Source organism: Somniosus microcephalus, chromosome 33, assembly GCF_052327205.1.
Source record: "Somniosus microcephalus isolate GS21.2 chromosome 33, FLI_Smic_1.0, whole genome shotgun sequence".
Taxonomy (NCBI): Eukaryota; Metazoa; Chordata; class Chondrichthyes; order Squaliformes; family Somniosidae; genus Somniosus; species Somniosus microcephalus.
In genome coordinates, this window is record NC_141019.1 from 39,785,683 (window position 1) to 39,799,769 (window position 14,087).

The following is a 14,087-nucleotide window of genomic DNA, read 5'->3' on the forward strand; positions in this document are numbered from 1 at the left end:
CTGTCGGGGGGAGTGTGTGTGTGTTGATTCTCTCTGTACTGTCGGGGGGAGTGTGTGTGTGTTGATTCTCTCTGTACTGTCGGGGGGAGTGTGTGTGTGTTGATTCTCTCTGTACTGTCGGGGGGAGTGTGTGTGTGTTGATTCTCTCTGTACTGTCGGGGGGAGTGTGTGTGTGTTGATTCTCTCTGTACTGTCGGGGGGAGTGTGTGTGTGTTGATTCTCTCTGTACTGTCGGGGGGAGTGTGTGTGTGTTGATTCTCTCTGTACTGTCGGGGGGAGTGTGTGTGTGTTGATTCTCTCTGTACTGTCGGGGGGAGTGTGTGTGTGTTGATTCTCTCTGTACTGTCGGGGGGAGTGTGTGTGTGTTGATTCTCTCTGTACTGTCGGGGGGAGTGTGTGTGTGTTGATTCTCTCTGTACTGTCGGGGGGAGTGTGTGTGTGTTGATTCTCTCTGTACTGTCGGGGGGAGTGTGTGTGTGTTGATTCTCTCTGTACTGTCGGGGGGAGTGTGTGTGTGTTGATTCTCTCTGTACTGTCGGGGGGAGTGTGTGTGTGTTGATTCTCTCTGTACTGTCGGGGGGAGTGTGTGTGTGTTGATTCTCTCTGTACTGTCGGGGGGAGTGTGTGTGTGTTGATTCTCTCTGTACTGTCGGGGGGAGTGTGTGTGTGTTGATTCTCTCTGTACTGTCGGGGGGAGTGTGTGTGTGTTGATTCTCTCTGTACTGTCGGGGGGAGTGTGTGTGTGTTGATTCTCTCTCTGTACTGTCGGGGGGAGTGTGTGTGTGTTGATTCTCTCTCTGTACTGTCGGGGGGAGTGTGTGTGTGTTGATTCTCTCTGTACTGTCGGGGGGAGTGTGTGTGTGTTGATTCTCTCTGTACTGTCGGGGGGAGTGTGTGTGTGTTGATTCTCTCTGTACTGTCGGGGGGAGTGTGTGTGTGTTGATTCTCTCTGTACTGTCGGGGGGAGTGTGTGTGTGTTGATTCTCTCTGTACTGTCGGGGGGAGTGTGTGTGTGTTGATTCTCTCTGTACTGTCGGGGGGAGTGTGTGTGTGTTGATTCTCTCTGTACTGTCGGGGGGAGTGTGTGTGTGTTGATTCTCTCTGTACTGTCGGGGGGAGTGTGTGTGTGTTGATTCTCTCTGTACTGTCGGGGGGAGTGTGTGTGTGTTGATTCTCTCTGTACTGTCGGGGGGAGTGTGTGTGTGTTGATTCTCTCTGTACTGTCGGGGGGAGTGTGTGTGTGTTGATTCTCTCTGTACTGTCGGGGGGAGTGTGTGTGTGTTGATTCTCTCTGTACTGTCGGGGGGAGTGTGTGTGTGTTGATTCTCTCTGTACTGTCGGGGGGAGTGTGTGTGTGTTGATTCTCTCTGTACTGTCGGGGGGAGTGTGTGTGTGTTGATTCTCTCTGTACTGTCGGGGGGAGTGTGTGTGTGTTGATTCTCTCTGTACTGTCGGGGGGAGTGTGTGTGTGTTGATTCTCTCTGTACTGTCGGGGGGAGTGTGTGTGTGTTGATTCTCTCTGTACTGTCGGGGGGAGTGTGTGTGTGTTGATTCTCTCTGTACTGTCGGGGGGAGTGTGTGTGTGTTGATTCTCTCTGTACTGTCGGGGGGAGTGTGTGTGTGTTGATTCTCTCTGTACTGTCGGGGGGAGTGTGTGTGTGTTGATTCTCTCTGTACTGTCGGGGGGAGTGTGTGTGTGTTGATTCTCTCTGTACTGTCGGGGGGAGTGTGTGTGTGTTGATTCTCTCTGTACTGTCGGGGGGAGTGTGTGTGTGTTGATTCTCTCTGTACTGTCGGGGGGAGTGTGTGTGTGTTGATTCTCTCTGTACTGTCGGGGGGAGTGTGTGTGTGTTGATTCTCTCTGTACTGTCGGGGGGAGTGTGTGTGTGTTGATTCTCTCTGTACTGTCGGGGGGAGTGTGTGTGTGTTGATTCTCTCTGTACTGTCGGGGGGAGTGTGTGTGTGTTGATTCTCTCTGTACTGTCGGGGGGAGTGTGTGTGTGTTGATTCTCTCTGTACTGTCGGGGGGAGTGTGTGTGTGTTGATTCTCTCTGTACTGTCGGGGGGAGTGTGTGTGTGTTGATTCTCTCTGTACTGTCGGGGGGAGTGTGTGTGTGTTGATTCTCTCTGTACTGTCGGGGGGAGTGTGTGTGTGTTGATTCTCTCTGTACTGTCGGGGGGAGTGTGTGTGTGTTGATTCTCTCTGTACTGTCGGGGGGAGTGTGTGTGTGTTGATTCTCTCTGTACTGTCGGGGGGAGTGTGTGTGTGTTGATTCTCTCTGTACTGTCGGGGGGAGTGTGTGTGTGTTGATTCTCTCTGTACTGTCGGGGGGAGTGTGTGTGTGTTGATTCTCTCTGTACTGTCGGGGGGAGTGTGTGTGTGTTGATTCTCTCTGTACTGTCGGGGGGAGTGTGTGTGTGTTGATTCTCTCTGTACTGTCGGGGGGAGTGTGTGTGTGTTGATTCTCTCTGTACTGTCGGGGGGAGTGTGTGTGTGTTGATTCTCTCTGTACTGTCGGGGGGAGTGTGTGTGTGTTGATTCTCTCTGTACTGTCGGGGGGAGTGTGTGTGTGTTGATTCTCTCTGTACTGTCGGGGGGAGTGTGTGTGTGTTGATTCTCTCTGTACTGTCGGGGGGAGTGTGTGTGTGTTGATTCTCTCTGTACTGTCGGGGGGAGTGTGTGTGTGTTGATTCTCTCTGTACTGTCGGGGGGAGTGTGTGTGTGTTGATTCTCTCTGTACTGTCGGGGGGAGTGTGTGTGTGTTGATTCTCTCTGTACTGTCGGGGGGAGTGTGTGTGTGTTGATTCTCTCTGTACTGTCGGGGGGAGTGTGTGTGTGTTGATTCTCTCTGTACTGTCGGGGGGAGTGTGTGTGTGTTGATTCTCTCTGTACTGTCGGGGGGAGTGTGTGTGTGTTGATTCTCTCTGTACTGTCGGGGGGAGTGTGTGTGTGTTGATTCTCTCTGTACTGTCGGGGGGAGTGTGTGTGTGTTGATTCTCTCTGTACTGTCGGGGGGAGTGTGTGTGTGTTGATTCTCTCTGTACTGTCGGGGGGAGTGTGTGTGTGTTGATTCTCTCTGTACTGTCGGGGGGAGTGTGTGTGTGTTGATTCTCTCTGTACTGTCGGGGGGAGTGTGTGTGTGTTGATTCTCTCTGTACTGTCGGGGGGAGTGTGTGTGTGTTGATTCTCTCTGTACTGTCGGGGGGAGTGTGTGTGTGTTGATTCTCTCTGTACTGTCGGGGGGAGTGTGTGTGTGTTGATTCTCTCTGTACTGTCGGGGGGAGTGTGTGTGTGTTGATTCTCTCTGTACTGTCGGGGGGAGTGTGTGTGTGTTGATTCTCTCTGTACTGTCGGGGGGAGTGTGTGTGTGTTGATTCTCTCTGTACTGTCGGGGGGAGTGTGTGTGTGTTGATTCTCTCTGTACTGTCGGGGGGAGTGTGTGTGTGTTGATTCTCTCTGTACTGTCGGGGGGAGTGTGTGTGTGTTGATTCTCTCTGTACTGTCGGGGGGAGTGTGTGTGTGTTGATTCTCTCTGTACTGTCGGGGGGAGTGTGTGTGTGTTGATTCTCTCTGTACTGTCGGGGGGAGTGTGTGTGTGTTGATTCTCTCTGTACTGTCGGGGGGAGTGTGTGTGTGTTGATTCTCTCTGTACTGTCGGGGGGAGTGTGTGTGTGTTGATTCTCTCTGTACTGTCGGGGGGAGTGTGTGTGTGTTGATTCTCTCTGTACTGTCGGGGGGAGTGTGTGTGTGTTGATTCTCTCTGTACTGTCGGGGGGAGTGTGTGTGTGTTGATTCTCTCTGTACTGTCGGGGGGAGTGTGTGTGTGTTGATTCTCTCTGTACTGTCGGGGGGAGTGTGTGTGTGTTGATTCTCTCTGTACTGTCGGGGGGAGTGTGTGTGTGTTGATTCTCTCTGTACTGTCGGGGGGAGTGTGTGTGTGTTGATTCTCTCTGTACTGTCGGGGGGAGTGTGTGTGTGTTGATTCTCTCTGTACTGTCGGGGGGAGTGTGTGTGTGTTGATTCTCTCTCTGTACTGTCGGGGGGAGTGTGTGTGTGTTGATTCTCTCTGTACTGTCGGGGGGAGTGTGTGTGTGTTGATTCTCTCTGTACTGTCGGGGGGAGTGTGTGTGTGTTGATTCTCTCTGTACTGTCGGGGGGAGTGTGTGTGTGTTGATTCTCTCTCTGTACTGTCGGGGGGAGTGTGTGTGTGTTGATTCTCTCTGTACTGTCGGGGGGAGTGTGTGTGTGTTGATTCTCTCTGTACTGTCGGGGGGAGTGTGTGTGTGTTGATCTCTCTGTACTGTCGGGGGGAGTGTGTGTGTGTTGATTCTCTCTCTGTACTGTCGGGGGGAGTGTGTGTGTGTTGATTCTCTCTGTACTGTCGGGGGGAGTGTGTGTGTGTTGATTCTCTCTCTGTACTGTCGGGGGGAGTGTGTGTGTGTTGATTCTCTCTGTACTGTCGGGGGGGAGTGTGTGTGTGTTGATTCTCTCTCTGTACTGTCGGGGGGAGTGTGTGTGTGTTGATTCTCTCTGTACTGTCGGGGGGAGTGTGTGTGTGTTGATTCTCTCTGTACTGTCGGGGGGAGTGTGTGTGTGTTGATTCTCTCTGTACTGTCGGGGGGGAGTGTGTGTGTGTTGATTCTCTCTCTGTACTGTCGGGGGGAGTGTGTGTGTGTTGATTCTCTCTGTACTGTCGGGGGGAGTGTGTGTGTGTTGATTCTCTCTGTACTGTCGGGGGGGAGTGTGTGTGTGTTGATTCTCTCTCTGTACTGTCGGGGGGAGTGTGTGTGTGTTGATTCTCTCTGTACTGTCGGGGGGAGTGTGTGTGTGTTGATTCTCTCTGTACTGTCGGGGGGGAGTGTGTGTGTGTTGATTCTCTCTGTACTGTCGGGGGGAGTGTGTGTGTGTTGATTCTCTCTGTACTGTCGGGGGGAGTGTGTGTGTGTTGATTCTCTCTCTGTACTGTCGGGGGGAGTGTGTGTGTGTTGATTCTCTCTCTGTACTGTCGGGGGGAGTGTGTGTGTGTTGATTCTCTCTCTGTACTGTCGGGGGGAGTGTGTGTGTGTTGATTCTCTCTGTACTGTCGGGGGGAGTGTGTGTGTGTTGATTCTCTCTCTGTACTGTCGGGGGGAGTGTGTGTGTGTTGATTCTCTCTCTACTGTCGGGGGGAGTGTGTGTGTGTTGATTCTCTCTCTGTACTGTCGGGGGGAGTGTGTGTGTGTTGATTCTCTCTGTACTGTCGGGGGGGAGTGTGTGTGTGTTGATTCTCTCTGTACTGTCGGGGGGAGTGTGTGTGTGTTGATTCTCTCTCTGTACTGTCGGGGAGTGTGTGTGTTGATCCTTTCCAGACAATACAACATGGCTGATTACCTGACCATGGTAAAGGATAACAAACTGAGAAAAACCTTGACAAGGTACAGACTTAGTGAACATAGCCTCGCGATCGAAAAAGGCAGACACAGGCAGACCAGGCTGCCAAGAGAGGACAGGATATGCTCTCACTGCAGTCAGGGAGTGGTGGAGACAGAGATGCACTTCCTCACAGCCTGTGGAAAATATCAGGGCATCAGGGAGAATTTCTACCAAAAATTCTCACAAATATGCCCTGAATTGAGAAATCTGAATGACAACCAAAAACTCCCATTCCTACTGGGAGAGGAGAGAAGCTGTGTAACACTGGCGGCACACTATGTTACAGCTTGCCATGAACAGAGGGACAACCAGTAAACTAAGAAAAGAATATATATAAACAATGCGAATGTATATTTATACACTCAGGGATATACCTGTTTATACACTGTATGAATAGAACTGCGTTTATGTGCTCAACCATAAATGTATTTTGATGCTTTGGCAACATAAGATGTACCTTATGCCAATAAAGCAATTTGAATTGTGTGTGTTGACTCTTTCTCCTAGTTCGGGGGAGAGGCATTGGGTCCTTTCTCTAGGGGTCAGTGGGTGTGTGTGCTGCCCCTCTCCTGTTGGAAGGTGTGTGTTGAACTTTTCTCTGTACTGTGTGGGGTCAGTGAGGGAGGTGCTGACCTCTGTCTCTGTGTGTGTGTGTGTGTGTGTGTGTGTGTGTGTCTCTCTGTGGTTCTCTTCACCCTCTCTCTCCTTTCAACCCTTAGGCCTGCCTGGCTGAGGCAGAGCTGGTGTTGAAGGCGGCTGACCCCAGCAAGACTGACTACCTGCTGATGAAGATGAGCTGCTCAGTCCTGCGCAGCCAGCTGCTGTGTGCCAGCGGCCAGGTACGGGAGGGACTCGTCTATTATAGGGTGGGGGTGGGGGTCTGGGTCCTTGTATAGGGGGGGTCTGCTTCCACCGGTGAACTTGAGGTCCAGACCAGGAATCATCGTGCGTAGAATGAAACGGGAGGTTAGCAATGTTTTCCGAGGGTTGTTTATTATAACGGAGTGCTTTACAAAGATAGGTGGGTTAGCAAGTTGTGAGGAGGACAGAGTCTGCAAAGGGATACACAGAGGTTAAGTGAGTGGGCAGTTAGGTGGCAGATGGAGTACAATGTGGGAAAATGTCAGGTTACCCACTTTGGAAGGAAGAATGAAAAAAGCAAATTATTATTTAAATGGAGAGAGATTACAAAATGCGGCGGTACAGAGGGATCTGGGGGTCCTCGTACATGAAACACAAAAAGTTAGCCCGCAGGTACAGCAAGTAATTAGGAAGGCTAATGGAATGTTGGCCTTTATTGCAAAGGAGTGTGGAGTATAAAAGTAGGGAAGTCCTGCTACAACTGCACAGGGCGTTGGTGAGACCACACCTGGAGTACTGCGTACAGTTTTGGTCTCCTTATTTAAGGAATGATATACTTGCATTGGAGGCAGTTCAGAGACGGTTCACAAGGTTGATTCCTGGGATGAAGGGGTTGACGTATGAGGAAAGGTTGAGCAGGTTGGGCCGATACTCATTGGAGTTTAGAAGAATGAGGTGATCTTATTGAAACGTGTAAGATTCTGAGGGGGATTGATAGGGCGGATGCTGAGAGGATGTTTCCCCTCGTGGGGGAATCTAGAACTAGGGGGCATAATTTCAGAATAAAGGGGTCGTCCATTTAAGACTGAGATGAGGAGGAATTTCTTCTCTGAGGGTCGTGAATCTTTGGAATTCTCCACCCCGGAGAGCTGTGGAGGCGGAGTCACTGAATGTATTCAAGGCGGAGATAGACAGACATTAGAACTACAGGGGAGTCAAGGGGTATGGAGAGAGAGCGGGAAAGTGGTGTTGAGGACAAGATTGGATCAGCCATGATCTTATTGAATGGCGGAGCAGGCTCGAGGGGCCGAATGGCTTACTCCTGCTCCTAATATATATAAATGATCTAGACGAGAGACTAGCTGTAATATCTCCAAGTTTGCAGACGACACAAAGCTGGGTGGGCATGTAGGCTGTGAGGAGGATGCAGCGAAACTCCACGACGATTTGGACAGGTTGGGTGATTGGGCAGATGCATAGCAAATGCAGTATAATGTGGATAAATGAGAGGTTCTCCACTTCGGTGGCAAAAACAGGAAGCCAGATTATCTGAACGGCAATAGATTGGGAAAAGGGGAAGTGCAACGAGACCTGGGTGGCCTTGTGCACCAGTCGCTGAAGGTAAACATGCAGGTGCAGCAGGCTGTTAAGAAGGCAAATGGTATGTTGGCCTTCATAGTGAGAGGATTTGAGTACCTGAGCAATGAGCAAACGGCTGTGACGTGCCTGAACGACTATCGACCTGTCTCACTCACACCCATCATCATGAAGTGTTTCAAGAGACTGGTCTTAGCCCACGTCAAAGCCAGTGTTCCTGCCTCCCTTGACCAACACCAGTTTGCCTATCGTGCAAACAGATCAACGGAGGATGCAATCACAACTGCTCTACACTCGGCACTGAATCACCTAGATGGTAAGGAGACCTATATTAGAATGCTGTTCATAGACTACAGCTCAGCATTCAACACTGTCGTCCCCAACAAGCTGGCCACCAAACTCTTGGCCTGAACAATTCCCGCTGCAACTGGACCCTGGACTTCCTAACAAACAGACCCCAGTCTGTCAAATTAGGTAACCACACCTTCCCCCCCCCCCCCCCCCCCCCTTGACCCTGAACACGGGGGCCCCACAACGATGTGTGCTGAGCCCCCTCCTCTACTCCCTCTTCACCCACGACTGTGTGGCTGTTAAGGGTTCCAACACCATCATCAAGTTTGCGGATGACACCACGGTAGTAGGCCAGATCACCAACAACGATGAGTCAGCCTACAGGGAGGAGGTCCAGCATCCGATGGTGCGCCGATAACAACCTGGCCCTTAACACCAAGAAAACAAAAGAAATCATTGTGGACTTCAGGAAGTCCAAAGGCGGAAGTCACACCCCCATCCACATCAATGGGGCGGAGGTGGAAAGGGTGGACAGCTTTAAGTTCCTCAGAGTCCACATCACGGAAGACCTCTCCTGGTCCCTCAATACCTCCCGTCTGGTGAAGAAGGCCCAGCAGCGCCTATATTTCCTAAGGAGGCTGAAGGGATGTAATCTGTCACCCCTGATCCTCTCTAACTTTTACCGCTGCACAATAGAGAGCATCCTGACAAACTGTATCACAGTATGGTATGGCAGCTGTAGCTACTATGACCGGAAAGCCCTGCAGCGGGTAGTCAAAACTGCCCAACGCATTACCGGCACCCGGCTACCGACCATAGAGCACATATACCAGAAACGCTGTCTACGGAGGTCACGGTCCATCATCAAAGACCCTACCCACCCCAGCCACCGTCTGTTCGCCCCCCTGCCATCTGGGAGACGCTACAGATGCATTCGCACCCGTACGACCAGATTTAGGAACAGCTTCTTTCCCAGGGCTGTCATCCTACTGAACTCCACAAATAAACTCTAAAGCCTGCACATCTGCCAATGCACTTTATTATGGTTATATTTATGTTAATATACTACAAGTTAAATGTCTTAATCCAAATGTACACTCTTGGGAGCCGCAAGCCTACATTTCGTTGTACTGCACTTGTGCACTAACAATGACAATAAAAGTTGATTTGATGTCTTGCTGCAGTTGTACAGGGCCTTGGTGAGACCACACCTTGAGTATTGTGTGCAGTTTTGGTCGCCTTATCCGAGGAAGGATGTTCTTGCCATGGAGGGAGTGCAGCAAAGATTCACCAGACTGATACCTGGGATGGCAGGAATGACGTATGAGGAGAGATTGGGTCGATTAGGCTTGTATTTGCTAGAGTTTAGAAGAATGAGGGGATCTCATTGAAACTTATAAAATTCTAACGGGACTAGACAGACTAGATGCAGGAAGGATGTTCCCGATGGCGGGGGAGTCCAGAACCAGGGGTCACAGTCTAACGATAAGGGGTAAGCCATTTAGGACAGAGATGAGGAGGAATTTCTTCACCCAGAGAGTGGTGAACCTGTGGAATTCTCTACCACACAAGGCAGTTGAGGCCAATTCATTAAATATATTCAAGAAGGAGTTAGATATATTTCTTGAGGCTAAAGGGATCAAGGGGTATGGGGAGAAAGCAGGGACCGGGTACTGAATTTGGATGATCAGCCATGATCTCATTAAATGGCGGAGCAAGCTCGAGGGGCCGAATGGAAATTCCTCATCTCGGTCCTAAATGGCTAACCCCTTATCCTTAGACTGTGACCCCTGATTCTGGACTCCCCCGCCATCGGGAACATCCTTCCTGCATCTAGTCTGTCTAGTCTTGTTAGAATTTTATAAGTTTCAGTGAGATCCCCTCTCATTCTTCTAAACTCCAGCGAGTATAAGCCCAATCGACCCAATCTCTCCTCATACATCATTCCTGCCATCCCAGGTATCAGTCTGGTGAATCTTCGCTGCACTCCCTCCATGGCAAGAACATCCTTCCCCAGATAAGGCGACCAAAACTGCACACAATACTCAAGGTGTGGTCTCACCAAGGCCCTGTACAACTGCAGCAAGACATCCTTGTTCTTGTACTCGAACCCTCTCGCTACGAAGGCCAACATACCATTTGCCTCCTTAACCGCCTGCTGCACCTGCATGCTTACCTTTTGGGGTCCAGGGATCGCTGCGATTCTCCCTCCCACCCTCCAGCCGGGTAAATAACTCTCCCGCTTCTAACCCTCTGGCTGCAGGTTCCTGACGGTCTGGATCTCCTCCTTGAGGTCCTGAAATGCCCATCGCTCCAGAAATCCTCCAAGGTTTGGTACCTGCTGAAAGCAAAGGCTCAGCAACTGGTGGCCTCCTACCTGAGCCTCCCTCCCGCTGCCCTCCCAGCCCATCTCCGCCGACAGCTCCAAGAACAAGGTAGGTGGCTGCAGCCCTGGGGGGGGGGGGGGGGGGGGGGGCCTGGTCACAGGTCAGCCAGTGGCTCAAACACCCTTCTGTCTCTCTGTAGGTTGGAGCTCCCCAGAGTCAGCCCTGACTGACTCTCACAAGGTGCTGTGTGGGATCGTGATGCTGCTGTGCCCTGGAGTCCTGACATTCGGTAAAAGCAGCCCTGAGCTGAGCTGTCCCATAAACCCAGGTACTGCGACCGTTTTAATCCCACACACACCCCACCCAGTCTTACATAGTCTAGGTGAACTGTAGGAAGTTGCATTACAGGAGAAGGCAAATGGAATTCAATCCGGAGAAGTGTGAGGTAATGCATTTGGAGAGGGCTAACAAGGCAAGGGAATACACTGTAAATGGTAGGACACTGAAGTGCAGAGGATCAGAGGAACTTGGAGTGCAGGTACACAGATCCCTGAACGTAGCAGGACAGGTGGTTAAGGCAGCATACAGGCTGCTTGTCTTTATTAGTCAGGGCATAGAATATAAGAGCGGGGGGGGGGTTATGCTTCAACTGTATAAAACGCTAGTTGGGCCTCGGCTAGAATACTGCGTGCAGTTCTGGTCACCACATTACAGGAAGGATGTGATTTGCACTAGAGGGGGTGCAGAGGAGATTTACAAAGATGTTGCCTGGGCTGGGGAATTTTAGTTTGAGGATAGATTGGGGAGGCTGAGGTTGTTTTCTTTGGAATGGAGGAGGCTGAGGGGAGACCTAATTGAGGTGTATAAAATTGAGGGCCGAGAGTGTGGTTAGGAAGGACCTATTTCCCTTAGCAGAAGGGTCAATAACCAGGGGGCATAGATTTAAAGTAATTGGTCGGAGAGTTGAGGAGAACTTTTTTCACCCAGGGGGTGGTGGGGGTCTGGAACTCACTGCCTGAAAGGGTGGTAGAGGCAGGAACCCTAATCGCATTTTAAAAAGTACTTGGCTGTGCGCTTGAAATGCCGTAACCTACAGGGCTACGGACCAAGAGCTGGAAAGTGGGATTAGGGTGGGATCTCTTAGGCAGTCCCTCGGAACCGAGGATGACTTGCTTCCACATTAAAAATGAGTTCTCGGGTGACTGCTGAGTCCAATGTGGGACCTACAGTCTCTGTCACAGGTGGGGCAGACGGTGGTTGAAGGGGCGGGTGGGTGGGGTGCTTGGGTTGACGTGCGCTCCTTCCGCTGTTTGCGCTTGGCTTCCGCTTGCTCCCGGCGAAGAGACTCGAGGTGTTCGGCGCCTTCCCGGGTGCTTCTCCTCCACTTTGTGCGGTCTTGGGCCAGGGATTCCCAGGTGTCGGTGGGGGTGTTACACTTTTCCAAGGAGGCTTTGAGGGTGTCCTTGAAGCGTTTCCTCTGCCCACCTGGGGCTCTCTCGCCGTGCCGGAGCTCCGAGTAGTAGAGCGCTTGTTTTGGGAGTCTCGTATCGGGCATGCGGACAAGGTGACCCGTCCATCGGAGCTGATCGAGCGTGGTCAAAGCTTCGATGCTGGGGATGTTGGCCTGAGCGAGAACACGGACGTTGGTGCGCCTATCCTGCCAATGGATTTGCAGGATCTTGCGGAGGCAGCGTTGGTGGTACCGCTCCAGTGCTTTGAGGGTGGGATAGCTCTTTATCAGCTGGCAGGGACAAGCTGGGCCGAATGGCCTCCTGTGCTGTAAATTTCTGGTCTTCATAGAATCATATTCAGCTCATGTCTGTGCCAGCTCTGTTGGTGTAATTCCCTGCTCTCTCCCCATAGCCCTGTCTTCCTCTGTATTTATCCAATTTTCAGGTGAAGATGTCTTTGCCTCAACCACTCCGTGACACAGTAGTCCCTGCTCCAACAACCCTCTCTAAGGAATTTCTCCAAACCCCTCTCCTCGCTCTCGGTGCCGACTTTAAATTGATGGCCTCTCGTCGCTAACTTCCCCAAGCAGACAGAATAGTCTTTCCCTTCTCGTTCTCATCCAAACTCTTCATTTTTAAAAAACCTCCATTAAATCTCGTCTTAGCCAGAAATTCTCTGCTCCAGTGGTAACAGTGCCAGTATCTTGTGTCTCAACTATTGTTCCCAACCTCTGGTGAATCCACACTGACTGCTTTCTTTGGCTTTAATGACCCTTCTATAATGGGGCCTAAAACTACACTAGCTAACTAACTAACTTTTATCAATCCTCCTTCACTCTTGCACTCTGTGTCCCTATTATTTATAAAGCCCAGCATGCCGATGGTCTTTTTCCTGATCAATCTCTCGGGAGCGTGGGTGGGGATTCTGTACTTGATCCCTCGGTCTCTTCACCTGCCCCTGGCGAGCTGCAGACACTGAACTGGGCCGAGTACCAGCTCGGGGCATTGGTCAGCTGGTGATTGTGGTGGGCCGGGATAGGAACATAGGATCAGGAATCAAAGAATGATTACAGCACAGAAGGAGGCCATTCGGCCCATCGAGCCTGTGCCGCCATTCAATAAGATCATGGCTGATCTGCGACCTAACGCCATATACCCGCCTTTACCCCCATACCTTAATAACTTTGGTTAACAAAAAGCTATCGATCTCCGATTTAAAACCTAGCATCAGTTGCCATTTGCGGAAGAGTTCCAAACTTCTACCACCCTTTGTGTGTAGAAGTGTTTCCTAATTTCGCTCTTGAACGGTCTGGCTCTAATTTTTAGACTCTGCTCCCTAGTCCTCGACTCCCCAACCAGCGGAAATAGATTCTCTCCATCCACCCTATCTGTTCCCCTTAATATCTTAAACTTCGATCAGATCTCTCCTTGTAACTTAACCCTTGGAGCCCGCTTCTAAATTCTAGGGACTACAACCCTAATTTGTGTAAAATCTCCTCGTAACTTAACCCTTGGAGTCCAGGTATCATTCTGGTAAACCTACGCTGCACTCCCTCCGAGGCCAATATATCCTTCCGAAGGTGTGGTGCCCAGAACTGCTCCCAGTGCTCCAGGTGTGGTCTGACCAGGGCTTTGTACAGCTGCAGCATAACTTCTACCCCCTTGTATTCCAGTCCTCTAGAAACATAGAAGATAGGAGCAGGAGTAGGCCATTCGGCCCCTCGAGCCTGCTCCGCCATTCAATGAGATCATGGCTGATCATCCAAATTCAGTACCCTGTCCCTGCCTTCTCCCCATATCCCTTGATCCCTTTAGCCTTAAGAAATATATCCAACTCCTTCTTGAATATATTTAATGAATTGGCCTCAACTGCCTTCTGTGGTAGAGAATTCCACAGGTTCACCACTCTCTGGGTGAAGAAATTCCTCCTCATCTCAGTCCTAAATGGCTTATCCCTTATCCTTAGACTGTGACCCCTGGTTCTGGGCTCCCCCGCCATCGGGAACATCCTTCCTGCATCTAGTCTGTCTAGTCCTGTTAGAATTTTATAAGTTTCAATGAGATCCCCTCTCATTCTTCTAAACTCTAGCGAATGTAAGCCTAATAACCCAATCTCTCCTCATACGTCATTCCTGCCATCCCAGGTATCAGCCTGGTGAATCTTCGCTGCACTCTCTCCATGGCAAGAACATCCTTCCTCAGATAAGGCGACCAAAACTGCACACGATACTCAAGGTGTGGTCTCACCAAGGCCCTGTACAACTGCAGCAAGACATCCTTGTTCCTGTACTCTAATCCTTTCGCTGTTAAGGCCAGAATACCATTTGCCGCCTTAACCGCCTGCTGCACCTGCATGCTTACCTTCAGCGACTGGTGCACAAGGACACCCAGGTCTTGTTGCACTTCCCCTTTTCCCAATCTACTGCC

At 50.9% G+C, this 14,087-nt stretch overlaps 1 protein-coding gene across 1 annotated transcript in view; it reads left to right on the forward strand.

The window, feature by feature from the left end:
- The window catches only part of espl1 (extra spindle pole bodies like 1, separase), a 79,218-nt gene that overhangs the window by 44,726 nt on the left and 20,405 nt on the right, over positions 1-14,087 (forward strand). Inside the window, 3 exon segments of the mRNA XM_085972549.1 lie at positions 6,133-6,252; positions 10,146-10,317; positions 10,409-10,537. Of these exon segments, the coding sequence (XP_085828675.1) occupies positions 6,133-6,252; positions 10,146-10,317; positions 10,409-10,537 (421 nt within the window).